Source organism: Thalassophryne amazonica, chromosome 13, assembly GCF_902500255.1.
Source record: "Thalassophryne amazonica chromosome 13, fThaAma1.1, whole genome shotgun sequence".
In the NCBI taxonomy this organism is placed as follows: Eukaryota; Metazoa; Chordata; class Actinopteri; order Batrachoidiformes; family Batrachoididae; genus Thalassophryne; species Thalassophryne amazonica.
The window spans coordinates 24553522-24580648 of record NC_047115.1 but is presented as its reverse complement, the minus strand read 5'-3'; the positions used below and the strand labels follow the sequence as shown (position 1 = coordinate 24580648).

General features: G+C 41.3%; 1 protein-coding gene and 1 long non-coding RNA gene across 5 annotated transcripts in view; one reads left to right on the top strand and one right to left on the bottom strand.

The window, feature by feature from the left end:
* The window catches only part of pcnx2 (pecanex 2), a 110082-nt gene that overhangs the window by 63780 nt on the left and 19175 nt on the right, over positions 1-27127 (top strand). For 2 of the 4 annotated variants that reach the window (XM_034185206.1, XM_034185205.1), the window contains 16 exons: positions 644-752; positions 840-969; positions 3931-3989; positions 4936-5151; positions 5238-5491; positions 6757-6990; positions 7103-7206; positions 7389-7533; positions 10923-11153; positions 12934-13091; positions 13210-13326; positions 16259-16437; positions 23247-23413; positions 24021-24095; positions 24913-25089; positions 26258-26616. In XM_034185206.1, the coding sequence (XP_034041097.1) occupies positions 644-752; positions 840-969; positions 3931-3989; positions 4936-5151; positions 5238-5491; positions 6757-6990; positions 7103-7206; positions 7389-7533; positions 10923-11153; positions 12934-13091; positions 13210-13326; positions 16259-16437; positions 23247-23413; positions 24021-24095; positions 24913-25089; positions 26258-26431 (2529 nt within the window). In that variant the 3' untranslated portion in view covers positions 26432-26616. Of the gene's footprint in view, positions 1-643; positions 753-839; positions 970-3930; positions 3990-4935; positions 5152-5237; positions 5492-6756; positions 6991-7102; positions 7207-7388; positions 7534-10922; positions 11154-12933; positions 13092-13209; positions 13327-16258; positions 16438-23246; positions 23414-24020; positions 24096-24912; positions 25090-26257; positions 26617-27127 lie in introns of those variants that run through there. The other 2 variants (XM_034185203.1, XM_034185202.1) reach the window with 2 other exon arrangements.
* Positions 1456-5703, bottom strand: LOC117523632. The gene is made up of 3 exons (XR_004564560.1): positions 5548-5703; positions 2818-2819; positions 1456-1469 (listed from the first exon to the last, which is right to left on the bottom strand). It is a non-coding gene; the product is annotated as an uncharacterized LOC117523632 (long non-coding RNA).

The following is a 27127-nucleotide window of genomic DNA, read 5'->3' as shown; positions in this document are numbered from 1 at the left end:
TCTATAGCAGCATAACTAAGGGATGGTTCAGGGTCACCTGATCCAGCCCTAACTATAAGCTTTAGCAAAAAGGAAAGTTTTAAGCCAGAAAGACAAAAAGCAAGATCCACCTTTTGACTGTCTGTGCTGCAGCTCAGCATTCTTTTTTGGCTTAGAAATGATTTAGGTGTCTGATCTTGCTGAAGTAACAGCTTTTGTTGGTGTTTTATGTATGTTTCAAAAAGTTTCTTCATTTCTCAGTTTGCAATATTAGTAGAAAATCAAATTATTACTCAAATAAAGACAAATACATTGAAAATGTAATTTTTAAAAATATGTAAGTAGGCCAGGTTTTATTAAAAACCTCTATACATGTAGGAAACCTTATGGAAGTTTCTCATGGACCACATCAGACCCATGGACCAGTCGTTTAACACCCCTGATAACCTACAGTGACTCTATAGGAACATATGATCTGATTCAAAATATTTCTTTTTCGTTGTTTTTTTAATGAATCTCTTCTTTACTTTCTCTTATCTGGTATATATTTATGACATCACAAAGACCTACAGACCCTTGTTTCAAAGCCCTCTCTGCCAGTTGATGGAGTCTCCATCACAGAGTGGAGCACCGCTGACTTTGTGTCATTTGTGTTTGTGTCCAGATGCGAGAGCTGCTGCTGAAGCTCCATTTCATCCTGGTCTACATCGCCCCCTGGCAGATCGCCTGGGGCAGCGCCTTCCACGCCTTTGCTCAGCCTTTTGCCGTCCCTCGTATCCTTTCGTCTGTGTCTGTGTGTGTGTGTGTGCATGTTCAGCCGTTTTCATTTGTCTTCCCTTGACCTCTGCGTACTCGCTCAGACTCGGCCATGCTGCTGCTTCAGACTCTGCTCACCACCATCTTCTACACGCCGCTGGCTCCCTTTCTCGGCAGCGCCATCTTCATTTCCTCGTATCCGCGGCCCATCAAGTTCTGGGAGCGAAACTACAAGTAAGTGTGTTTGGTTCTCAGCTGTGATCTCGTCATGATGGCGCCACATTCACGTTTGTAAGCACCTTGTGTCTGATGCCATTGTGACCCAAACTGGTCCAGTAATAACACTATATATATATATATATATATATATAGAGAGAGAGAGAGAGAGAGAGAGAGAGAGAGAGAGAGAGATGGAGAGAGAGAGAGAGAGAGAGAGAGAGAGATAGATATCTATATATATTTATATAATGGCTGAGTGGATCCTTGTCATTTGATTGGTGCTTTGTATGTCATGTGACATGGATTATTTGTCCCATTTGTGTTGCATTACATTTACCGTGGAAATTTGGTTCCATACGTCTTGTACCATTGCACGCTGCTAACTCTGCCCACGCACACACTAGTGGGGGCGACGTTTAGCTAAACATGCAGAGTTTGTTTCGCTGACAGATGATGATTTGAACAAACTAATTGACGGTGCTAATTCTTCGAACACACAGAGAAAAAAACATCCACTACACCATAAGCCATCTGGAGGAATGAAGAGCTGTTAGGATGAAAAGCTGGACAAATTTCTGATGACATTTTTCGCTTGACTGAGGAAGTACACAAATAGTTTGTTTTTTTTAAGTATTACGGACTATCTAACTGTTTTTCCAAGTTGACTGAGAATAATTTTGGACTCCTATTTAAAGTTCGTGTTGGACTGTTGATGTCAAAGCACCAGTGATGCGCTGCAAAATGTAAGTCTCTTTTCTGTTCTTTATAAATTAATATAATATCAAATGACAAGGATCTATTTTAGCCGTTATATCAAACAAATAATGAATGTTTTTACATTCTTTCAATGGAATGAATACGAGGTCTGTGAGAAAAGTATCCGACCTTTTTATTTTATGCAAAAAATATATGGATTGGATTCATATGTTTTTACGTCAGCCAAGCTCGAACCTTCGTGCGCATGCGTGAGTTTTTCCACGCCTGTCGGTTGCGTCATTCGCCTGTGGGCAGGCTTTGAGTGAGCACTGGTCCACCCCTCTCGTCGTCGTTTCATTGCAAGGAAATGGCGGAATGATTTGGGCTTTTTTTCCATCAGAATTTTTTCAGAAACTGTTAGAGACAGGCAGCTGGAAACCATTCGAAAAATTTATCTGGCTTTCGGTGAAAATTTTACGGGCTTCACAGAGAATAAGGACTGTTACTACAGCTTTAAGGACGGCCCACAATGGCGCATGACGTGCCGCGCTCCGAGCCGCCATCAAGAGGCAGAAACCACCACATCATTTCTAAACGGATCGCTGTGTGGAGCTGGGACCGTCGTGTGCAATTTCTCTGGTTATCACAAGAGCTGGACATCAGCCATTTTCTGGCAGATTTCACTTTTAACAAGAGATTTTGTCATGGAAAGCCGCGCGGAGGCTTCGCGCATCATGACCGATTCGCTGATGAAGCAAGACAAAGGAACACCTCCGTTTCGGAGTGTTAAAGGACAAGTTGGGACATGCCTATCTCGGCTTTCAGTGCTTACCAGTCGAGTGAGTATAAGAGAAATTGTGGAGAGCTGGACATGTCCCAACTTGTCCTCTAACACTCCGAAACGGAGGTGTTCCTTTGTCTCGCTTCATGAGCGAATTGGTCGTGACGCGCGAAGCCTCCGCACGGCTTTCCATGACAAAATCTCTTGTTAAAAGTGAAATCTGCCGGAAAATGGCTGATGTCCAGCTCTTGTGATAACCAGAGAAAGTCCCGGCTCCACACAGCCATCCGTTTAGAAACGATGTGGTGGTTTCTGCCTCTCAATGGCGGCTCGGAGCTCGGCGCACCGTGCGCCATTGTGGGGCGCCTTTAAAGCTGTAGTAACACTCCTTATTCTCTGTGAAGCCTGTAAAATTTTCACCGAAAGCCAGATAAATTTTTCGAATGGTTTCCAGCTGCCTGTCTCTAACAGTTTCTGAAAAAATTCTGATGGAAAAAAAGCCCAAATCATTCTGCCATTTCCTCGCAATGAAACAAGGACGAGAGGGGTGGAGCAGTGTTCACTCAAAGCCTGCCCACAGGCAAATGACACAACTGACAGGCGTGGAAAAACTCACGCATGCGCACGAAGGTTCAAGCTTGGCTGACGTAAAAACATATGAATCAAATCCATATATTTTTTGCATAAAATAAAAAGGTCGGATACTTTTCTCACAGACATCATATTTAATTTGGTGAAAGCTGGAACATACCATCTTTCACCTCATGGAATATTCGTACCATTGAACTCGTAAACATTCATTGTTTGTGTAATATTGGACAACCCCACCACAACGTCACCCGCAAAGTCTTAATTGAGCCGCCTCTAGATGTCACCATTGTGGCACTGGCTGACTCCCGGCCAGCCCATAATGGGGTAAAGAGGTGGAGCTTGGGGAACACTGGCATGACCTGAGTGGGAGGAACCAAACCTGAGCATCTCAAAGTTACCAAGATAGCTCAGGCTAACAGTTGTTTTTGAAAGTGCTTTACAAACAACAACAACAATAATAAAATGATACTAATAGAAGTAGAAGTTTATTTTCAGTCTTGTAAATATTTTTGTTGATTGCGCATGTTATTGTCTGTGTGTGGGGGGCTAATCCTTACCCCGCTGTTCTTTTTGTTGTTATTATTATTACTGCTGATTCGTGCAGCTGGTTTCTCTTTAGTACGCTGAACGCGCTCTAAAAATACTCTAAAAACACAAGATTTGACAGGAAGCTGCAGCACAAAGGCAGCCTGTGATTCTGTTTAAACTGTGCCGTCACTGGTGGAACGGAAAGCTGGCGGCACGTTAAAACCCGTGACAGGACACGTCCTCGCCGCCAGCTCAGACGGACGTCTACAACATCACTAAAACCTTCTCAGTCATCTCCAGCTGCTGTGCTCATTCAGCTTTTTGTGAAACAGATTTTCTGCTTTCACTCAATATTTTGTTCACTTTTTTGTTTTCTGCAGCACAAAACGTATCGACAACTCTAACAGCAGGCTGGTGTCCCAAGTGGACAAGGAGACAGGTAGGTCTCACTGCACACAAATGGACTTCTCTTCCTTCATCATTAAAGCTACAGTATGTAGGATTTAGGGGCGTTTATTTGCAGAAATAGAATACAGCATTCTGTTTATTAGTGTAATTACCTGCAGCAGTGAATGGAGCTGTTTTCATGAGCATATCTACACGGGAGCGTGCGCCCCCTCATGAAGGCAGACATGTTGCACCACCATGTAAATACAGTAGCCCAAAAGAGACATACAGTACGTACAGTGCTCCATCTTTTACATTTTGCAGAGCAGCTGGAAGACTGAAGAAAAAGAAGAGGAGTCCGCGGTTGCTCCCCAATACGCTGTCTGCTCACTGCTAGTGCAGGCTAACAAATATAATAATTGTCACTTTTGTGAAATTGAGGATCATACATACTGCTTATCACAAGAAGAGGCAAGGGAGCATGAATCCCCATCGACAGTTGCTCTCGGTGTGTAGTGAGTGTCCTGCATGGCATAGCACCCTGACATCGCTGTGTGAGTGTTTGTGTGAATGGGTGAATGTGAGGCATAATTGTAAAGCACTTTCAGCGTCTGATGCAGATCGAAAAATGCTATATAAATGCAGTCCAATCCCCATTGACAAAGAAATGCAAACATTTTTGTTAAACTTTCACTTTTGATGCTCTGTGTGCTTCTTACCCTGTGTGCTGCTACACAAAGCTGCTGGAACCAAGGGATCAATAAAGTTCTGTCTAATCTAATCTAATCTAATCTAAAAATGTGGCCAGCGACAGCAGAATGCAATCTGCAACTTCACCACTAGATGACACTAAATCCTACACACCATCTTTAAATATGAGCAGTTTGCAACGGTCTAAAATAAAAATGTGTGATAATTATTATTTGTCACTTTGGGTTCTGTCAGGAGAGGAAGAACCTCAGCTTTGTCTGAATAACTCCACTGGATTTCTCTGACAGGCTGTGATGACAACAACCTGAACTCCATCTTTTACGAGTACCTGACGCGCTCGTTGCAGCACTCCCTTTGTGGGGACCTTCTGCTGGGCCGATGGGGAAACTACGGCGCTGGCGACTGCTTCATTCTGGCTTCTGACTACCTCAACGCCCTGGTCCACCTCATCGAGATCGGAAACGGGCTGGTCACCTTCCAGCTGAGGGGTCTGGAGTTTAGAGGTGCACTCTGCTCATCCCCCCTCATCTTTCAGATCACATGACCGTGTAACTGTCTGACTGACGTTCTCAGTCTCCTCCCGTCGTAGGTACTTACTGCCAGCAGCGGGAGGTGGAGGCCATCACCGAGGGCGTGGAGGAGGACGACGCCTGTTGCTGCTGCGAGCCGGGCCACCTGCCCCACATGTTGTCTTGCAACGCGGCTTTCAACCTGCGCTGGCTGGCCTGGGAGGTGACGGCCACCAAGTACCTGCTGGAGGGCTACAGCATCAGTGAGAACAACGCCGCCACCATGCTGCAGGTGTATGACCTGCGAAAGCTGCTCATCACCTACTACCTGAAAGTACGTGAAACACAGCAGGGCATGGAACCGAAACCATGGCCGCACACCAAAAAAACCATCCATCCATCATCTATAGCCACTTACTCCAATTCAGGGTCACGGGGGAGATGGAGCCTGTCCCAGCAGTAACAGAGTGTGAGGCGGGGTTCACCCTGGACAGGACGCCAGTTTGCGTGGGGCAACATATCGACAAACACATTCACACCTACAGACAGTTTTTCAAAGTTTCCAATCCACCCAACCTGCGTGTCTTTGGATGAGGGAGGAAGCCGGAGCACCCGGAGGGAACCCATGCAAACACAGGGAGAACATGCAAACTCCACATAGAAGGGCCACAGGTGGGAATCGATCCCATGACCTTCTTGCTGTGGGGCAACAGTGCTAACCACTAAGCCACTGTGTTGCTCCCCAAAAAACCATATTGAGCTCTATTGCAGGAATACGATGGCATTTTAGGGTCACATTGTTTTTTTTTTTTAGAGGCGATTTTGGGAGCTACTAATCGCCAGAACTACAGGTGACGTCCGTGTGGTTTCTCCTCTGGAATAGACACATTTTCTTGCATATTCTTTTCACAGTTCTGAAGTACAACTTAAAGTGTTCCACAGATCTCGTTTTGAGATGCAGTTTTTCTCTCATAAAATTACATCTTTATCCTCGTAATATTACAAATTTATTGTCATTATGTTGCAAGTTTATTGTCATAATATTATGACTTCATTCTCATAATATTATGACTTTACTTTTGTAATATTACAAGTTTATTCTCGTAATATTATTACTTTATTCTCGTATTATTACAAGTTTTTTCTTTTTAGTCTCGAATTCAATGTGGCCTTAAAACGCCGTCGTACAGAAACATGCAGATGTTTTTTTTTTGTTTTGTTTTGTTTTGCTCATGCGTTTCTTTCTAAATGGTTGAGTGAATTAGTTTGTACATTTTTAATTACATACCACAATAGAAAATTCAGTTTCTTCATATAAAATGTTTTCAAAAATAATTTAAGTTTAAATTTTTTATTAATGCCCATCACATTGTTATACTTTTTCCCAATATTTTGCATAACGAAATTGTCATGTTTCTCACTGGTGCAATTTTAATGTTACAAAAATGTCAGACATTTTCAGTCACCGGTGTCAGACTGAAAACATAGAATTCCATCAGTCAACTTTTCAGCTATTCATCCAAATTCCAGATGTTAGAATATAAGCATTGTTTAATCTCTTCCTTCTAATTCTTCTTCGTTTCCCGTTTTTCCTCCCAGAGTATAATCTACTACCTCGTCCTCTCTCCCAAACTATCTACTTGGCTGAAAGACGCCAGCATCCAGGAGGCGCTGCAGTCCTACACCAAGTGGCACCACATTGAGCGCGACCCTCAGGTCTTCAGCGTGAAGATCGACGAGGACTACGTGCACTGCCTGCAGGGGGTGACGCGCGCCAGCTTCTGCAACGTCTACCTGGAGTGGATCCAGTACTGTGCCGGCAAGATGGAGACGGTACACCGATTTTGAATCTGCTGTTTGCTTTTGTTATCTCCAAACAGGAGTAATGTGCACGTCAGTGTAGCTAATGCATGCTGGGAAAACTCAGAATCTGTTTGTCCTCCAGCCTGCAGACAGTGATGAAGACTCTCCTCTGGTGACCCTCTGCTATGCCCTGTCTGTCCTGGGGAGGCGCTCTCTCGGCACAGCCTCGCACAACATGTCCAACAGGTGAACAGCAAACATCAGATGATATCCGATGATGAAGACCAGCAGGGGGCAGTAGTAGCTAAAGCTCATTGTTCCACAGAGTTGTTACAGCTTCTGTCTTTGGTTTTTATTCTAAAAATAATCTCTCTCTCTCTCTCTCTCTCTCTTTGCATTTTTTCCCCACAATCCCTTCTGGCACAAAGTCTGGAATCGTTTCTGTACGGGTTCAACACCTTGTTTAAAGGAGATTTTCGCATTGCTACCAAAGACGAGTGGGTTTTTGCAGATTTGGACCTCCTGCAAAAAGTAGTGGCTCCTGCAGTCAGAATGAGCCTCAAACTGCATCAGGTGAACTTTTATTTATTGTTTTATTTATTTTTAATACAGTCCATATGTATTATAGTCTCTATTTCTGCTCTGTCATATCACACCTGTTTTTCTCCGACACTGTTTTAGCTGCAGCTGGATCATTTTTTAAAATCAATCTATCTTAAATTATACAGTAATTTATTTTCTCAGAACCTAAGAAGATTTTTGTCAGAGCAACAAACAAAGAAACAAAAAATCATATATGTTTAGGTAAATATTTAGGTAACCTGCTTAAAGTTAATATAAACCAGATTATGAATGAATCTTATTTATTTGGCACACAGATCAACAACAACAAATACTCAACTTATGAGTGTACCCGTGTGACTGAAAGGGTGTATGCAGAAGCAAAGCTCATAAATACCCACCCCTTATACTATAAAAAATAAAGAATGTATAACATATAAAAATATATATTCACAACAACAATACCAAAGAAATGTGCACAAACAGTATAACTTAATCAATGCACTAAAATTTCAAAACACATCTAGACAAACAACAGTGCACAATGCACAAACCCAAAAACAATCACAACATTGGTAAACCCAATTCTTCAAACTATAACAAGTAATTTAATTATTTTTGTAAAGCCTTTTAAAGCCAACTAAAGCAGCAAGTAATTTAATCTCATCAGGACAATTATTCCAAAATGTTAACACCTTTAATGGAAACACAATGGGCTTCATGCATCAACGTGCATACGGCGATATTTGAGCGTTTATAGGGTGTACGCCAAAACGGCTGCGCCACCTGGCATTTATCAATGTGGTCGTTGGCGTACGCTGCGCTGAAAATATACACCAGGTCGAGAAGTGCCGTAAATTATACACCAAAATGAACCAGCGCTGGAATCCACATAAAAATGAATATGATCGGCCTGATAAACAGTGCCATTATACAAATCGATGCATATGTTACATAAATAACACTTTCCTGATTATACTACATAATAATCAATACAAATCCCGCTTTTGCGGGATTGCTGGTCTATCGAGCACGATCCGTGGCCACAGCGCTGACCGCAAAGAAAGCGCTGCTCACATTTTTCTCCAGAGCCTGGAGCAAGAGCAGCGCTGAGCTTAACTTTATGTGGTGTGATCGTTTTAGACAATGAAATTGATAATTACAACTGTAGTGTTGTCATTCCCTTCACCCGTGCTGCAACCAGGTTGTGTCGTCTCCATTCGTTTGTCACAATAAAATAAATAAAGAAAATACATTTTAAGAATAAAGAAATCTGACAGATTAGGTGTGTCTTATTAATTGAGTGATCAAATATCCACATGTCAAGAATTATTGACATGTGAAAAGAGAATACAGTGGTCCCTCGCTATAACGTGGTTCATCTTTCGCGGCCTCGTTGTTTCGCGGAGTATTTAGTCCAATTTTGCATGCTTTTGTTTTTTTTTACAGTGTTCTGTGTTCTGCGTGTCTGTTTATAAGAATCTTCTCGCCCAGAAGAAAAAAGAGCGCCAACAACTACTCATAAATGTGTTTGTCACTCGGAAACAGACACCTGCAGCCAGGTGTGAGTGGAAAAAGGCGCGGCGTCAGGATGAAGAGGTGCGATCTGTGACATACTGGCCAGTCACTATTAATAATTTCTTATGTGTCCAACCTCGTAGGTTGATCGTTAAAATTAAATTTGTTAGTTCTAAAAGCCATCATAATTATTTATAGGAAAACGTTCTATTTTTATTTCTCAAACAAATGTTTGGGCCTGAAAACAGTTTGGTCTTATTTTCCTACTAAGGTTTGAACTTTGAGAGTGTTTACACATGAGAGAAAAGTGAGAAAATGTTCATGCCTGATTGAGAAAGTGTATAAAGTGGTTTTACAGGGTTTTTACAGCTTTAAAACGTCTATAATAATTATAAAAAAATAACGCTGACTATGTCGCGGTTTCGCGTATTACGGGCTATTTTTAGAACGTAACTCCTGTGATAAACGAGGGATCACTGTAACACTTTTTTGATTATACTACAAAACAATTGATGTGACGGCCGCTTTTGATGCTCTATTGGCACGCGTCGTGATTGGTGGAGTTCTTTTTCTTTGCCGTCTTCCTGGCTTCCATGTCGTAAAATGATGGTGTGTCTGAAGCGGAGTCTGAATATTTATTGGCGTGTTTATTATAATTACGATTGTTTTCACCCGCCGCATTTATCAAGGTCGCGTCAGGCGTACGCCGGAAATGGGCAGGTGCGCACTGCTTGATACATGTCACGGCAACTTTGGTGTACTTCAAATTTACACCGTAAATTTACGCCACAAGTGCGCAACTTTGATACATGAGGCCCAATGACTTTTTACAGTAGTTCAGATCTTTAATTTCTCAAAAATTATTCCTTTCATATTACAACTGGAGTCCCTCATTTTAAACAGGCATTATTATTGGGTTAGAGATACTATCTTGTTTAAAAGTACTTCAAAGCAGATGTACTCTCCTTCAAAACTGACTAAACTTTTATTTATGTGGTATACTGAAAAATTCCAGCTAATTTTATTGCTGGTAGAATTTATATTTTGGGTAGGTTTCATGGAAAATATAGTAAATTTGTGCCATGAGATTTTGCAGACAACATGAAAGAGGATGCACATGCATGCCAGGTTTGAAATTCGTGTTGCATTTAGTGGAAACTGGAAACTTGGAATATGTATTTCACAACTATGGAAAATACATCTCATAAAGCTATGATAAAATGTTAATTTTAACTTGGGCTCATTTGGCCAATGCAACTAAATACTTTGAAACTATTGCTAATATTAATATTGAAGACTGACACAGTAGACCTGTGAGTGCTGCCTTGTCTGTCCAGCAGATATCCATCAAATCTTTTGAATGAAATCTGTCCAGAATTTATCCTGATTTCTTCCGACTGGGATCTCTGGTGGCCTGTGTTTAATGGCTGTGCCCATCACTTTCTTTCTGCTTAAATTTGACACGGCGTTTATCCAAAACAAAATAGAAACGAGTCAAAGTATCACATTTGATGAGCTTCAACAAGTCTAAGGCGTCGTATATTTTATTTAAGTTGTAGTTTCCTGCTAACTCTGACTGCACATGTAGGAAATCGGGCCTGAAACAGTGTGACGTATGTCACAGAAGATCATATCTGGACTCCCATCAGTTAAGTTGGACATGCCCACTAAATTGTTTGTGAAGGGAGAGTGGGTGTGGCAATGCAGCAGTTCTTTTCCATTTAAAGCAACAGACAGATTGTTTCTGAAACTTAGTTTTCATTATTTGTTGTTTTAAAGGGCACATATTTTTGGATAATAACTTTAACAACAGTTTCTAAGAGAAAAATAGGACCCCTTTAAATAATTTTTCTAATCATTTCAGCTTTAATTCTCCCTTCCAGGATCACTTCACATGTCTGGAAGAGACGGAGGAGGCGTCAATCTTATACGAAGCCATCACAAACTACCGCAACAGCTTGGTCATTTGCCACGAGAGCGACCCTGCGTGGCGGAAAGCGGTACTGTCTAGCCGGGACACGCTGCTGACCCTGAGGCACATGGTCGATGACGGCACAGACGAGTACAAAATCATCATGCTGTACAAACGCCACCTCAGCTTCAAGGTCATCAAGGTAAAAGGGGCGGGGCCTGTTGGGTTGACAGTGAGAATTTGTGTATGAGGAAAGTCTGTGAGCATTTGAAAGCAAATGTGCACTTAACCTGGCAAACCTCTTCAGCACAGTATGTAATTAGAGGTGACCTGCAAACTGGAGCAGAGCTTACAAACCTTTTTCACAGATATTTTCTTTGCATAATCTTTTTACCTTTTGAAAAATATCCTCACAAATGATCTGTTTGAAATGTAGTCTGGTCCGTGTGGATGTGCAGAATGTGACTGTGAGGTGATCGGATGTCAGCTGGATTCATCTGTTTAGGAATCTGCAGTCACTCGTGCTGAACAATTCCCATCTTTGGATCTTCTTTCCAGATAAAGTGTTTGATCTGGATCATTTCATGCAGTTTGATGCCTCTTTTTTAAGATTTTAGGATGAGGTAATACAGCAGATATTAACGTTAAAAGAACAACAATTTTCCACGGTAACTGTTCATGAAAAAAGGGTTTGCACCCACATGTGGATATGAATGATCTTTAATGAGGTTGCAGTCAGTGGTGGGTTAGTTTATTCACAGTACAGAAGTTATTAAATTATTAATATTCACAACAGTAATACACATGGAAAATCATTTTAAGAATCTAAATAATGCATTTACTCTGTCTTGACCTTCTGCTCTAACATTTCCTCGAGGTGATGCTTGTCGCCTTCACGCACTTTGTCAATTTGGCTTTTTGGATTAGCATGTAAGCGCTAACAGGAACAAACATAGGTTAGTAGGTTGCAAACACTTTTACTACTAAACTTTATTTACATTTTTTTTAGCTGACTCAAAGTTAGTGGAACTAAATTTAGTGGAAGCTAATTGGTCCACAAACAGTTTTCAAAGTTAGCTGAAAAGCTAACCCGCAAACAAAAACATTGGCTTTGCTAATTAGCTGTTAGCTGATTAGCTGAAACTTCTGTGCTCACCACTGGTTGGAATCATGTTGAATCCTTACTGAGTTTTTCATTCTGATGTTAATCTGTTAATTTGAACTTTTAGGGAGATTTGAAAATAGCATTAAAAAACTCTTAAAATAAGATAATTAAAGGTGTCGTATTGTGCAAAATCAGTTTTCATCTACATTTATATTTTCATGTGTTTTAGTTTGTATGTTAATGATTCTCCCAGTCCCACATTTCTACAAGTGTGTGTTCACAACAACCCCCTGCTGGAAACACCATTCAGGTTTGACACAGCTAATTTGATATGTGTGTGACCTATGTAACAGAAATACTTCCACTCTCAAAAAAAAAATGCTTTAATTTCACCTCAGATTATTTAAAAACACTTAACAAAAGGATTGCATTCCAATCCAAATTTGATTTGATTTAGTTACTGAACATTTCGTTCAGAAACCATAACTTAGCGTACAAACTACTTCAGTGTAACTGGTCAGAGGTGAGTGGGTTTGCAACTAAATGTGTCATACTTGCTCAACCAAATCATGTGTTTAGCTCTCTGATATATTTGTGGTACACGTTGTATTAATGTCTCTTTTTTGTTATTTTTGTGGGTTTTCATAGAACAGTATGACATCTTAAATAAATAATTCTGTTGGATGACAATTCTAATTAGGCAATTAACCGATTGCTACAATTTGAAAACACATTACTGTTAGTTTTTGCTTTAATGAGATGTACCAGAAGCTAACTGAGACGTGAATCTTATTTTCCTTGAATTTCTCCTCTTGACCTTTGAACTCATGCCTGATCTGTTGAATCTCCTCCTCTCTCTCTCCCTCCCTCTCTGCAGATTAATAAGGAGTGTGTCCGAGGTCTATGGGCGGGGCAGCAGCAAGAGCTTGTGTTCCTTCGGAACCGAAACCCGGAGCGCGGCAGCATCCAGAACTCAAAGCAAGCTTTGAGGAATATGGTCAACTCGTCATGTGACCAGCCACTGGGATACCCCATGTATGTGCCCATCACAGTTACGGCGCCATATTTTCGCCTTGATTGTGCGACGGCGAAATGTTGCTGTTCATATCACCTTTGCAGCATCAATGTTGAGCTTTTATTTTCTTGCTGTTAGGTATGTGTCACCGCTGACGATATCATACGCGGGAACACACCGTACTCTCCGCAGCATTGGTGGCGGTGCCTTAAGTCTGGACGCCATCCGCACCTGGCTCTGTTCTAAGTGGCTAAGGTCAGTGCGTACCATCAGTCTGCACACCATCTGTCTCCTGTTGTAGACTGTCATTTCTGTTTCAGTCTCGCTCGGGGAAAATACTGTTATTTATCTGTTAGCTGTGTGGCGAAGCGCGGCACCAGTGCATGCTCCCTGTCTTAACTTGACTTTTCTGTACCGCCGGCGCCGCTGTACTCGGTGATGTCATAGAAATGGCCCTCCACGATAACATTCATTCATTCATTCATTCCACAATATTAATTCAGTTCAGTTTAACTCAGTTTATTTATGCAGCACTACGTCAAAAATAAATGTAATACACAAGCAAGGATTAAACTTACGCAACCTCATGAGCAAGCACATTGGCAACAATGATAAGGAAAAACCCCCTCAGGCATTTTTTGATTACAGGAAGAAATCTGCTTTGACCATACTACCAGAAACAAAATAAATAAAACAAAAAGTTGTCACACATGCAAAGGCTGAAGTGTTGGAGGTGCTGAAATGTTGCTTTTTGGCTACGCACCACATGGCCAACATGTAGGAGCTGACATTCACTCACTGTGCAAATGATACTCCTCATCTCAATCTGCCTCATTTTTGTGCCTCATGTAATTTATCTCTTTGTCACATGCACACGTGCACTGAGTGGAGCTCATTCGACACCTTCTGTTCCGCGTCAATGTGGAAAAGCTGCAGATTGTGTTGTAATGCCGACTGCTTCTCTGTGGATTTACGGATATTGACTCCGGGGAAGTCAGTGCAGTGGGGAGACTTAATTTATTTTTAAATGCTTGTGCAGAGACAGTGGGGAACGAGAGAAAAGATACAGAGTGAGCAGATTTACTGACTGGGACAGTAGCCAAAACCTTTAACTTTCTGCTGCTGTACCATGACGCCTTCCCTCCTTCCTCATGGTGCTTTTCTCACGTCAGGATTTCATACTTTTATTTCTCATTTCCTCATTTCTTTAACAAGGTGACCACCAACCTAAGCTTTGGAAATGAAGGAAACTGACAGACGAGCACATTTCAAGCTATATATGACTTCAAAACTGCACATATGTTAAGAGAAAGGAGGAAGAAATTCCTTCTTCCGCAGCCATGCCTTTATAATGCAGAATGTGCTTTTGCATTGCCTTGTTGAAAAATGCACGGCCATCCCTGGAAAAGATGTCAGCTTGAAGGCAGCATATGTTGCTTTAAAATCTCAGTGTACTTTTCTGCATTAATGCTGCCATTGCAAAAGGTATAGTTTACCTTTGCCAAGGGCACCAACACAACCCTGCATCATCACAGACCCTGGCTTTTGGATGTGTTTCTGTTATCCATTTCTTCCAAAACAAATTTGTAATACTGATTCATCTGACCACAGTCACATTTCCACTCTGTGACGGTCCAACCCAGATGCCTCTGAGCCCAAATAAATTGACACTGCTTCTGGAGAAGGTTAACACAAGGCTTCTTTTTTTGCACAGTAAAGTTTCAAGTGGCATTTGTGAATGTAACTGTGTGTTGTAGTGCCTGCAAAAGGTTTCCCCAAGTAGTCCCTTGCCCATGTGGTTATATCAGGTATTGATGAATGACGGCTCTTGATGCAGTGCCACCTAAGGTAATGGAGACCAGGGATGTTTGGCTTAAGTTTGACACACTGAAATTCCTTGAATCTTTAATGATATTATGCATTGTAGAGAGAGAAATTTGCAAATCCCTTTCTTGGGTATCTTGGGTTCATGCTGTCTGCAGTGAAAGAGAAGTCGCAGTATATTTAAGGATCAGTGTTCCAAAATCTCTGTCAGGACTATGGCGTTGCACCTGCACTTGATGCTGTGTAACTGCAGCTGTTATTGGGCGCCCACTACAGGCCTGGTCATGCATTTTCATTTCATTTAATCTTTATTTAAAGACTTGTCTTTCTTCAGATTCTTTGCCCACTTCTGGACTGTAGTGACCTCCACACAGGTGTCAACTTAGACAACAGTCATTCATCAACAAATGTACACGGGTGCACAACCGTCCGCCGTGAGGAACTCCATAACGGCACGTTGTTTCAAACACACATCCTTGTCCATTATTTACCGACTACATCTGCACATGCCTGAAATAGCAGGCACAAAAACATTTGGTATAACAATAGTCAATAAGTAAAGGATTATTTTTGTACCCGTTTCACTTTGTTATCTTGCTTGTTGAAGACAAGTTGCAGACAAGTTAATCACGTTGCAGAACCTTTCAGCTGACTGCCGTATGTGACATAAGTAAAACAAAGTTGCTTTATTGATTGATCTGGTGCATCAAGGGCCACCAGATTTTTATCACTTAATCTTTCACTATATGCACTTTGAAATCGGTGATGCTTAAAATGGTAGGCATTATTGTTTTATAGTTACTGTCTTAATGATGTACAGGCGATGAATCTGCATTTTACAGAGTACATGCCCATGCTTTTCCAAATCTGAGGGACAATCTGGGTACTAACGTCTGCACGTCAGATAACGTGTGTGTGTGTGTTGTGGCAGTGCAGCTCCTGCTTAAGCTTCTTAGTGTCTGTGTTTTCTTTTCAGATTAGATGAGATTGTTCATCCTGCTTCATCAGCCCTGATTTAAAGGTGTTGTTTTAATTTCACAAAGTAGCCACGGAGCCGCAGCGAGCCCGCTCAGCTGCAGCACATCTGACTCACTTGAAAGGATGGCTGCACATGTGCGTGTGTGCCACACACACACGCACATGTGCAGCACAGTTGTGTAAGCGTTCCCTCTGAGTGTGTCCCTGTGCGATGAACCAGCTGGAAGAGTCTGGGTTTGCCCTAATTTTTTATGGCCTGCTGTTGGTTTTTGGCCCTTTGCACTGATGTGGACATAAATAAATCACTGAGAGCACCATGTTTGAGTGTGTGTGTGTGTGTGTGTGTGTGTGTGTGTGTGTGTGTGTGTGTGTGTGTGTTCTGCAGGGTGCGTAAGGACAACCTGACCAGCTGCAACAGTGGGGTGAATATGGACGATGTGGACTGCGGCGCCGGCGGATCATCCTCTCTGAGCCACAACCGGCCCTCCTCTGTCACCTCCAACAGCCTGAGCCTGTACCAGCACAGGGCCAGAACCACACACAGCCACAGACACCACAGCACGGGTACACACTCAGAATACACACACACCCACATAAACGTACACTCAAGGATTCTGCAGTGACAACACTCTTTAGCCTGAGTTTAAAATAGAATTCGGTCATTGTGAGTGAAAGGTGCTTGCAAAAGTACTGCATTACTATTAATACTGGGTTTTCAAAAGTAGCACGAAAATAGTACTTTTAATTTGTGGAAACACAAATCAGCTTCATGTATGTGCAGTAAACTGTGTCATCAAAACACAAACTTGGACAGCATGAACAAAATGAGACAGCATCATCTTAAGGCCCTGTCCCACTGGCGTTTAGGAGGATTTGCGTATGGATTGCGCACAAAATTGGCTCATATTCACTTAACATCCGCAATATCCGTGAAACATGCTTGTATGAGTTGTCTGACACCCGCACACATCTGCAATTATCCGCAGAGGCACGTTTTTCCGCTACCAGGATTTTTGAGCTGCACAAAATTTTGGCTGCGGATGGCATCCGCCTTACATACTCCATACATAATACATACGCCATACATACTCAATACATACACAATACATACTAAATCTATGCGCTGTATATTCGCCGTCATCTTCTGATATCCACAACTGACAGGGATTTGCGGCTTGGCAGCGGACTGGGACAGGGAGTGTAAAATGGATATTTTGCGTGCCCATCATGTCCACATCACAAACTAAAATAAGTTGTAGCGACTCCATACAGACTGCCCACGAATAAAGCATTTTTATTACGTCTGCTTTGCATCTGATTTGCGGCGGATGCAAATCAGATGTGGTGTTCATAGCTGGACACCGTTCTTTGTTCTACCGGCTGCCATGTGCTCTGCGCTGAACGCTGAATATATAAAATAATTATTTTGTGGCGGATTAATCATTTTATTCTGCAAATTGCCTGTTGAAAATGTCTCTAATCTCTTCCTGAATCAAAACTGCTGCAGAAAGCATTTTGAGCCATCTAAAAAGGTAATTATTTGACTTGTTTACATTGTCAAGTCTTGATAAAACAGTTGCGTGTTTTTTCCTTCTTGTCTGCAGCTGTTACACTATTTATTCCTGTGTTTATAACAGATTTAACTTCGTGCGCGATGCATCATAATACACCGTAATACTGCCGTGATAATCGCAATGCGTCTGATCCGTTTCCTCACTACATGCGTTATACAACCGTGATTGTTCATCATATATTCACTATACACGAGGTCTGTCAATAAAGTATCGTACCTTTTTATTTTTTTCAAAAACTATACTGATTTCATTCATATGTTTTTACGTCAGACATGCTTGAACCCTCGTGCGCATGCGTGAGTTTTTCCACGCCTGTCGGTGATGTCATTAGCCTGTGAGCACGCCTTGGGAAGGAGTGGTCCCGCCCCCTCGTCGGATTTTCATTGTCTGGAAATGGTGGAATGAAAAGGACTTTTTTTCCATCAGAATTTTTTCAGAAGCTGTTAGAGACTGGCACCTGGAAACCATTGGAAAAATGTATCTGGCTTTCGGTGAAAATTTTACGGGCTTCACAGAGAATAAGGACTTTTACTACAGCTTTCAGGACTGCTTTAAGGACGGTTGGTGCGCCGTGCTCCGAGCTGCGACAACGCGGCACAAACCACTGGATCATTTCTAAACGGATGGCTCTGTGGATACGAGACCGTCGTGCTCTTTCTCTGGTTATCACAAGAGCTGGACATCAGCCATTTTCCGGCAGATTTCACTTTTAACAATAGATTTTGTCATGGAAAGCCGCGCGGAGGTTTCGCGCGTCACGACCGATTCGCTTTGGAAGCGAGACAAAGGAACACCTCCGTTTCGGCGTGTCAGAGGACAAGTTTGGACATGTCCAGCTCTCCACAATTTCACTGATACTTACTGGACTGGTAAGCATTGAAAGCCGATAGACATGTCCAAACTTGTCCTCTGACACGCCGAAACGGAGGTGTTCCTTTGTCTCGCTTCCAAAGCGAATCGGTTGCTGATGAAGCAAGACAAAGGAACACCTCCGTTTCATAGTGTTAGAGGACAAGTTGGGACATGTCCAGCTCTCCACAATTTCTCTTATACTCACTTGACTGGTAAGCATTGAAAGCCGAGATAGACATGTTTTGACATTGACAGACCTCGTATTATTAATATATCCGTAATTCATACTGGGACATTTGTCATTTTTGGCCATTTTTGTTGCGGATGATACTCAATTCATGCGCAATTAATCCTCTCCCCAGTGAGACAGGCCCTTAGCTGTTTCATTTTGGGTCGGTCACTGCAAATGTTCTATCATCAGCATCAGGAGTGTTAACAAAAAAGAAAGAGAGAGAGAGAGAGAGAGAGAGAGAGAAAGAAAAAGAAAAAGCATAAATTTGTTGCCTAAAATATAGAGTTCTGGTGCAGTCGTGTGGAAAGGACTTCAGCATTTTTAATAAACCCAAAACATTGAAAATCTGCTAAAGAGTTCATATTTAAAATTAATACAAATAAGAAAAAGTGGAAGTACATTTCACCTTTAAAAATTATTTTTAAAGTGGTCTGTAATATTTAAAATAACACTGGTCTACAGCCAAAATGCTTGTGAAGTAAAGATAGTCAAACCTTACTAATTTTGGGCCACGGAGAATGAAAATGCTGTTGAAATTGTTGATTGGCTGTAGTTTTAAGAAATGCTACTACTGTGCTACTAAGGATTAATATGTAACTCTTTTGCTAAGTGTTACAAAAAGAGAACAGGTGAAACATTATACAAACAGTCAGAGAAACAAAAAAGACCAATGTTTAGGATTTTTCATGAAAACTCTACTACAATATGTCTACACAATATAATTATAATTATGTAGACATATATGTGTACCAGTTTAATTGGTTAATTTGTTACTGCTACTAAAAAATAATAACAATGAACAGCTTCATAATTTGTGTGTATTTAAATAAAAACAGAAACTTTTTTATTAAATTTTTTTTGTCAGAAATATTTGAACGTTACAATTTTATTTTTTTAAATGCTAATGAAGGAGAGGAAAAAAACACCAAACACTACATTTTAATCTAAACGCAAACATGCATAAAGCATTTGCATGGTTTATGATCAATAGTATTATTATTAATTATTTTATTTATTTTTAATCGTAAAAAATTAGCTGTGTGTTGAAGTGTTCTTGAGCAACATACTGAATCAATCAATCAACTTTTTTTTTATATAGCGCCAAATCACAACAAACAGTTGCCCCAAGGCGCTTTATATTGTAAGGCAAGGCCATACAACAATCATGAAAAACCCCAACGGTCAAAACGACCCCCTGTGAGCAAGCACTTGGCAACAGTGGGAAGGAAAAACTCCCTCTTAACAGGAAGAAACCTCCAGCAGAACCAGGCTCAGGGAGGGGCAGTCTTCTGCTGAGACTGGTTGGGGCTGAGGGAAAGAACCAGGAAAAAGACATGCTGCGGAGGGGGGCAGAGATCGATCACTAATGATTAAATGCGGAGTGATGCATACAGAGCAAAAAGAGAAAGAAACAGTGCATCATGGGAACCCCCCCACAGTCTACGTCTAAAGCAGCATAACCAAGGGATAGTCCAGGGTCACCCGATCCAGCCCTAACTATAAGCCTTAGCGAAAAGGAAAGTTTTTAAGCCTAATCTTAAAAGTAGAGAGGGTATCTGTCTCCCTGATCTGAATTGGGAGCTGGTTCCACAGGAGAGGAGCCTGAAAGCTGAAGGCTCTGCCTCCCATTCTACTCTTACAAACCCTAGGAACTACAAGTAAGCCTGCAGTCTGAGAGCGAAGCGCTCTATTAGGGTGATATGGTACTACGAGGTCCCTGAGATAAGATGGGACCTGATTATTCAAAACCTTATAAGTAAGAAGAAGAATTTTAAATTCTATTCTAGAATTAACAGGAAGCCAATGAAGAGAGGCCAACACGGGTGAGATATGCTCTCTCCTGCTAGTCCCCGTCAGTACTCTAGCTGCAGCATTTTGAATTAACTGAAGGCTTTTTAGGGAACTTTTAGGACAACCTGATAATAAAGAATTACAATAGTCCAGCCTAGAGGAAATAAATGCATGAATTAGTTTTTCAGCATCACTCTGAGACAAGACCTTTCTGATTTTAGAGATATTGCGTAAATGCAAAAAGGCAGTCCTACATATTTGTTTAATATGCGCTTTGAATGACATATCCTGATCAAAAATGACTCCAAGATTTCTCACAGTATTACTAGAGGTCAGGGAAATGCCATCCAGAGTAAAGATCTGGTTAGACACCATGCTTCTAAGATTTGTGGGGCCAAGTACAATAACTTCAGTTTTATCTGAGTTTAAAAGCAGGAAATTAGAGGTCATCCATGTCTTTATGTCTGTAAGACAATCCTGCAGTTTAGCTAATTGGTGTGTGTCCTCTGGCTTCATGGATAGATAAAGCTGGGTATCATCTGCGTAACAATGAAAATTTAAGCAATACCGTCTAATAATACTGCCTAAGGGAAGCATGTATAAAGTGAATAAAATTGGTCCTAGCACAGAACCTTGTGGAACTCCATAATTAACTTTAGTCTGTGAAGAAGATTCCCCATTTACATGAACAAACTGTAATCTATTAGACAAATATGATTCAAACCACCGCAGCGCAGTGCCTTTAATACCTATGACATGCTCTAATCTCTGTAATAAAATTTTATGGTCAACAGTATCAAAAGCAGCACTGAGGTCCAACAGAACAAGCACAGAGATAAGTCCACTGTCCGAAGCATAAGAAGATCATTTGTAACCTTCACTAATGCTGTTTCTGTACTATGATGAATTCTAAAACCTGACTGAACCTCTTCAAATAGACCATTCCTCTGCAGGTGATCAGTTAGCTGTTTTACAACTACCCTCTCAAGAATCTTTGAGAGAAAAGGAAGGTTGGAGATTGGCCTATAATTAGCTAAAATAGCTGGGTCAAGAGATGGCTTTTTTAAGTAATGGTTTAATTACTGCCACCTTAAAAGCCTGTGGTACATAGCCAACTAACAAAGATAAGTTGATCATATTTAAGATTGAAGCATTAAATAATGGTAGGACTTCCTTGAGCAGCCTGGCAGGAATGGGGTCTAATAAACATGTTGATGGTTTGGATGAAGTAACTAATGAAAATAACTCAGACAGAACAATCGGAGAGAAACAGTCTAACCAAATACCGGCATCACTGAAAGCAGCCAAAGATAACGATACATCTTTGGGATGGTTATGAGTAATTTTTTCTCTAATAGTCAAAATTTTGTTAGCAAAGAAAGTCATGAAGTCATTACTAGTTAAAGTTAATGGAATACTCAGCTCAATAGAGCTCTGACTCTTTGTCAGCCTGGCTACAGTGCTGAAAAGAAACCTGGGGTTGTTCTTATTTTCTTCAATTAGTGATGAGTAGAAAGATGTCCTAGCTTTACGGAGGGCTTTTTTATAGAGCAACAAACTCTTTTTCCAGGCTAAGTGAAGATCTTCTAAATTAGTGAGACGCCATTTCCTCTCCAACTTACGGGTTATCTGCTTTAAGCTACGAGTTTGTGAGTTATACCACGGAGTCAGACACTTCTGATTTAAAGCTCTCTTTTTCAGAGGAGCTACAGCATCCAAAGTTGTCTTCAATGAGGATGTAAAACTATTGACGAGATACTCTAACTCCCTTACAGAGTTTAGGTAGCTACTCTGCTCTGTGTTGGTATATGACAATAGAGAACATAAAGAAGGAATCATATCCTTAAACCTAGTTACAGCGCTTTCTGAAAGACTTCTAGTGTAATGAAACTTATTCCCCACTGCAGGGTAGTCCATCAGGGTAAATGTAAATGTTATTAAAAAATGATCAGACAGAAGGGAGTTTTCAGGGAATACTGTTAAGTCTTCTATTTCCATACCATAAGTCAAAACAAGATCTAAGATATGATTAAAGTGGTGGGTGGACTCATTTACTTTTTGAGCAAAGCCAATAGAGTCTAATAATAGATTAAATGCAGTGTTGAGGCTGTCATTCTCAGCATCTGTGTGGATGTTAAAATCGCCCACTATAAGTATCTTATCTGAGCTAAGCACTAAGTCAGACAGAAGGTCTGAAAATTCACAGAGAAACTCACAGTAACGACCAGGTGGACGATAGATAATAACAAATAAAACTGGTTTTTGGGACTTCCAATTTGGATGGAAAAGACCTAAGAGACAAGCTTTCAAATGAATTAAAGCTCTGTCTAGGTTTTTGATTAATTAATAAGCTGGAATGGAAGATTGCTGCTAATCCTCCGCCCCGGCCCGTACTACGAGCATTCTGACAGTTAGTGTGACTCGGGGGTGTTGACTCATTTAAACTAACATATTCATCCTGCTGTAACCAGGTTTCTGTTAGGCAGAATAAATCAATACGTTGATCAATTATTATATCATTTACCAACAGGGACTTAGAAGAGAGAGACCTAATGTTTAATAGACCACATTTAACTGTTTTAGTCTGTGGTGCAGTTGAAGGTGCTATATTATTTTTTCTTTTTGAATTTTTTTTGCTTAAATAGATTTTTGCTGGTTATTGGTGGTCTGGAAGCAGGCACCGTCTCTACGGGGATGGGGTAATGAGGGGATGGCAGGGGGAGAGAAGCTGCAGAGAGGTGTATAAGACCACAGCTCTGCCTCCTGGTCCCAACGCTAGCCCTAAACCCTAAACCGCTCAACTTTGGAGCACATTGTTCTCTTTGACTCCACAGAAAGGTGGGATTAGGATGCAGAGAAAAAAACAATAAAGTTGTTGTAATTATTCTTGTGTAAGGATGATGTGTGGTTATGTGTTTCCTCAGGTAGGAGAGAGTATCGCAGCCGCTCGGTGCAGCCTCAGAGCCAGCGTGCACCTGTCAGCAGCCAATCAGGGCCCATTCTGGACTCAGGCTCCACCCACGGGCTGGTCCAGCGTCTGTCCAACAGTCAACTGTCCTTTAACACGTCCATAGCCTCGATATTCTCCCAGGTACACATATTTATTCCAAAAACATGCATGCTCAGCATGCTCAAAATCCAAACAAAACCCAGCGTTTTCTTGAAAAACATCTTTGTAAAGATTTCTGCGCCCCAAGTAGTAGTGTTGCCACTTGTGCTTCTTCAAAGTATTTTTTCTTTTTTTGGGGGGGGGGGGGGGGGGGGGGGGTCCTCTCAAAATGTGGACTCATGAGTTTTATTTGGACCTTTACAATATGTTTGTTCTAAAGACAGACAAAGGGAAACTGAATAGTTCTTAATTGAGTTTTAATAAATAATTATTCATTACTACAACATTTCTGAGACAGCCCAGTATTTCTTTATGATCAGTGAAAGCAGAAATTCAGAAGGGGAATGCTGATGGGACGGTTTGGAGACAAAGAGAGGAGAGATTGAGATGGTTTGGACATGTGCAGAGGAGGGACCCAGGGTATATAGAGAGAAGGATGCTGAGGATGGAGCCACCAGGCAGGAGGAGAAGAGGGGGGGCCAAAGAGGAGGTTTATGGATGTGCTGAGGGAGAAAGATTTCTTGACATCCTTTTTTATTCTCTCTCTCTCTCTCTCTCTCTCTCTCTCTCTCTCTCTCTCTGTCTCTAGGTCCCTCGTCTTTCAGGAGCTGGTGGGATCAGCTCTCACCTCCAGACAGCGCAGCATCAGCAGCGCTCCAGTCAGGTCGGTGGGCAGAGTTTATTCATTCGTTTCTCTTCCTGATGTGTGACTCTGATTGGACTAAAGCAGGAACATCTCCAAAATACAGCAGTTATACAGAAATAATGTTGACCACCTTTCATCCTTGTCTTTTTTTAGTTAATCCTTAAAGGTGCCATGAATTACATTTTAAACCCTCATATTGCAACTAACAAGTGTTCTCTATGTAAAGATTGTACTGGCATCCAGTGCAGATAAAGCAACACTCCCTCTGTGCTCTGAGCTTTTCTGTCCTGTTTACACTTTGATTCTTAGCCCAATATGAACAGATCAAAACACATCTTTTTTTTTTTTAATTAGACATGTAGAATGAAGTGATCTGGGTGAAATATAAATATCTAACCCCTTTTTTCCTCTGATGGAAGCTTCAAAGATCATTGGAAATCTCTGTTTTTACAGTTCCTGGCTGTGATAAATAGTTTTATTTTTTTAAAGAAATGCTTTTCAAACCTGCTGGCAGATTATAGGAGTCACAGTGTTAAAACAGAGATGTGCAGGATGTATAGCTGTGACTGAAAGGTGGGATGAAGTGGTTCGTTGTCATAGAAACGCTCATGTTGCATCACGTGATGGCTCAGATGTTGTGCATAGTTCTAGTCTTTGTGATTCATTTCTTGTTTTTGTCTGTACACATTAATATCAGAGGTAATATGACTAAAGTTAATAAAAGCGCACACATGGATAATCAGTCATGGTGCGACTGTCATCGAGTTGGAGGAAACAAGGCACTTTTCTCCTGTGTGCAAGAACTACACTCTCTTGCTGTGCTGTTCCTTTCCAGGTGTCCTCGTCTTCATCCACCCTCAGCCTGCTGTTTGGGAAGCGCAGCTTCTCCAGTGGTTTGGTTATTTCTGGCCTCTCTGCGGCAGATGGTGGCAACACCACTGACACCCAGTCATCGTCCAGTGTCAACATCACCATCGGGCCCTCGCACAGGTCCAGCAGCAGGGCGACACAGGTAGCCAGCGCAACGCCAGTAACCTCAGAACACTCGTGACTGATCTCAGTAGGTGCTAAGTAGCAGCAGTGCACATACTGTTATGAGCTGTCCTTGGTGCTGATCACATACTCATTACATTAATTAGGTAAAATTCCCCCCCCCCAAAAAAAGAAGTTACAGAGCTATTGTCCTTCATTTTTACTTTCTGTTCCCTATTTTCCCCCCTTTCTTTCTCTTCTTTTGGAGCCCCCCATTCCATCTACAGCACTATTTTGAATGCCACCTTGTTTTATGACATCACAGTGCAAATTCCCATAAGTAGTGATTGTGAGGTATTTCAACATGTCATGTCATTATTATGTCATAAATGAGTCATGACATCATGATCTCATGCTTGTGTTTATTTACTTTCCAGGTAATGTTCTAAAGCACCATGCAGATGTTTAATCACCTCTGATAAGGCCATTTGTGCATAAATATGATGTCATAAAGGGGGAAAGTTCAAAGATCTATGATCAAGGCTGCTGAGAAGAGTGCACACACTATTCTTTTTCTGTCCTTTTGCCCATTTTGAGTGGACTATAATGTAATACAGGGGTCACCAACCCTGTTCCTGGAGGTCATCTGCTCTGCATGTTTTCCATGTGTACCAGGCAGTTATTTAAGTCTGGGGTTTCCTCACTCTGGGTTGGTTGAGCACACCTGACTAAATTAGCAGTTGGTGGAGCCTGGAAATAAACATACATGAAAGGTGATCTGCAGGAGGATAGTTGGTGACTCCTGATGTAATAACTGAACAGTCGATGTGGGCGTGTCCTACAGAATGGACCCTGGTTCAGTGGGCATGTTGTGCCAATTTAAAAATGAGCCAATTCAGGCTTACATTTTGCAGAGTAGAAACATATCCTAGTTTTGAAAAATATTTAATATTAAACCCAAATCATTGATGCACTGATTTAGCACAATGTAGAGTGGCAGATATGGGGCTGGGGATTGTGTTGTTGACAAAAAGTGTGATAAAATATAGGAATTATAACATTTCTCATGTTTGAAATAAGAATTGTATATTGCTTTTTCAAAAAAAAAAAAAAAAATATTACTGGACTGTCTGGCCCCACATGCCCCCCCACTTGTCCCCTTCACCTGAAGCTAGATATGCCCCTGATGTAGAATTTCTCTCTCTCAGTGGACATCAGAGCGATATGAGAGTGTAGATGGGACATGTTCCAACACCGCCACTGGTTTGAAGGAGGTCACGCAGTCAGGTGACCAAGTCTGCAGCCAAGGACTGGACAAGACCCAGGAAGACTCGGCTTCCACATCAACAGCTCCAGAGGCAACAGATCAGAAAGCTGTGTGACACGCACACACACACGCCGCATTCAGACAGGACTGTATGAAAAGGAGCATACTGTGAGGATTCCATGCACTCCAGCCTCCCTCCTCTCCCATCTTCAGCATGGTCTCACCCTGTTGTCTGAATGTAATCCAGTCTGAAAACTCCATCCTGGATCCGGTTGATGAAATAAAAATGTTTTTAAATGAGGGTGTTTTTTTTGGTCTCTTTTCACATTTGGCAAACAGGTTCTTCAAAACGCATCTTCACAAGTTCACATTTTACGTATCATTACTTTGAGAGACTCTGCAAAGATCCACAATGTATTATTTTTATTTACTGGTTTCATCTCAGAGTTTAATGGTGGAGCAACTTTTTTGTGAAAAATCAATCAAGTATTTTTTTTTTTTAAGTAATAATCTATCAGAATCTATTCCAAGCTGATGTGGCCCAGAACTGGAGGCTCACAACAACAAAAACGCCTCACAATTAAACAATAATCCTCAGAAGAATCCAACATATGCAGGCAAAGAAAGAGGTAAAAAAAAAACATCTTATTTTGTTTGTATTATTAGTATTTTTTTTTTTACTTTTAACTTCATGTTTTTGCCAAATTTCAATTCTTTGTATGTCAAAAGGACAGCACTGTTGCCTCACAGCAAGAAGGTTATGGGAGCGATTCCCACCTGTGGCCTTTCTGTGTGGAGTTTGCATGTCCTC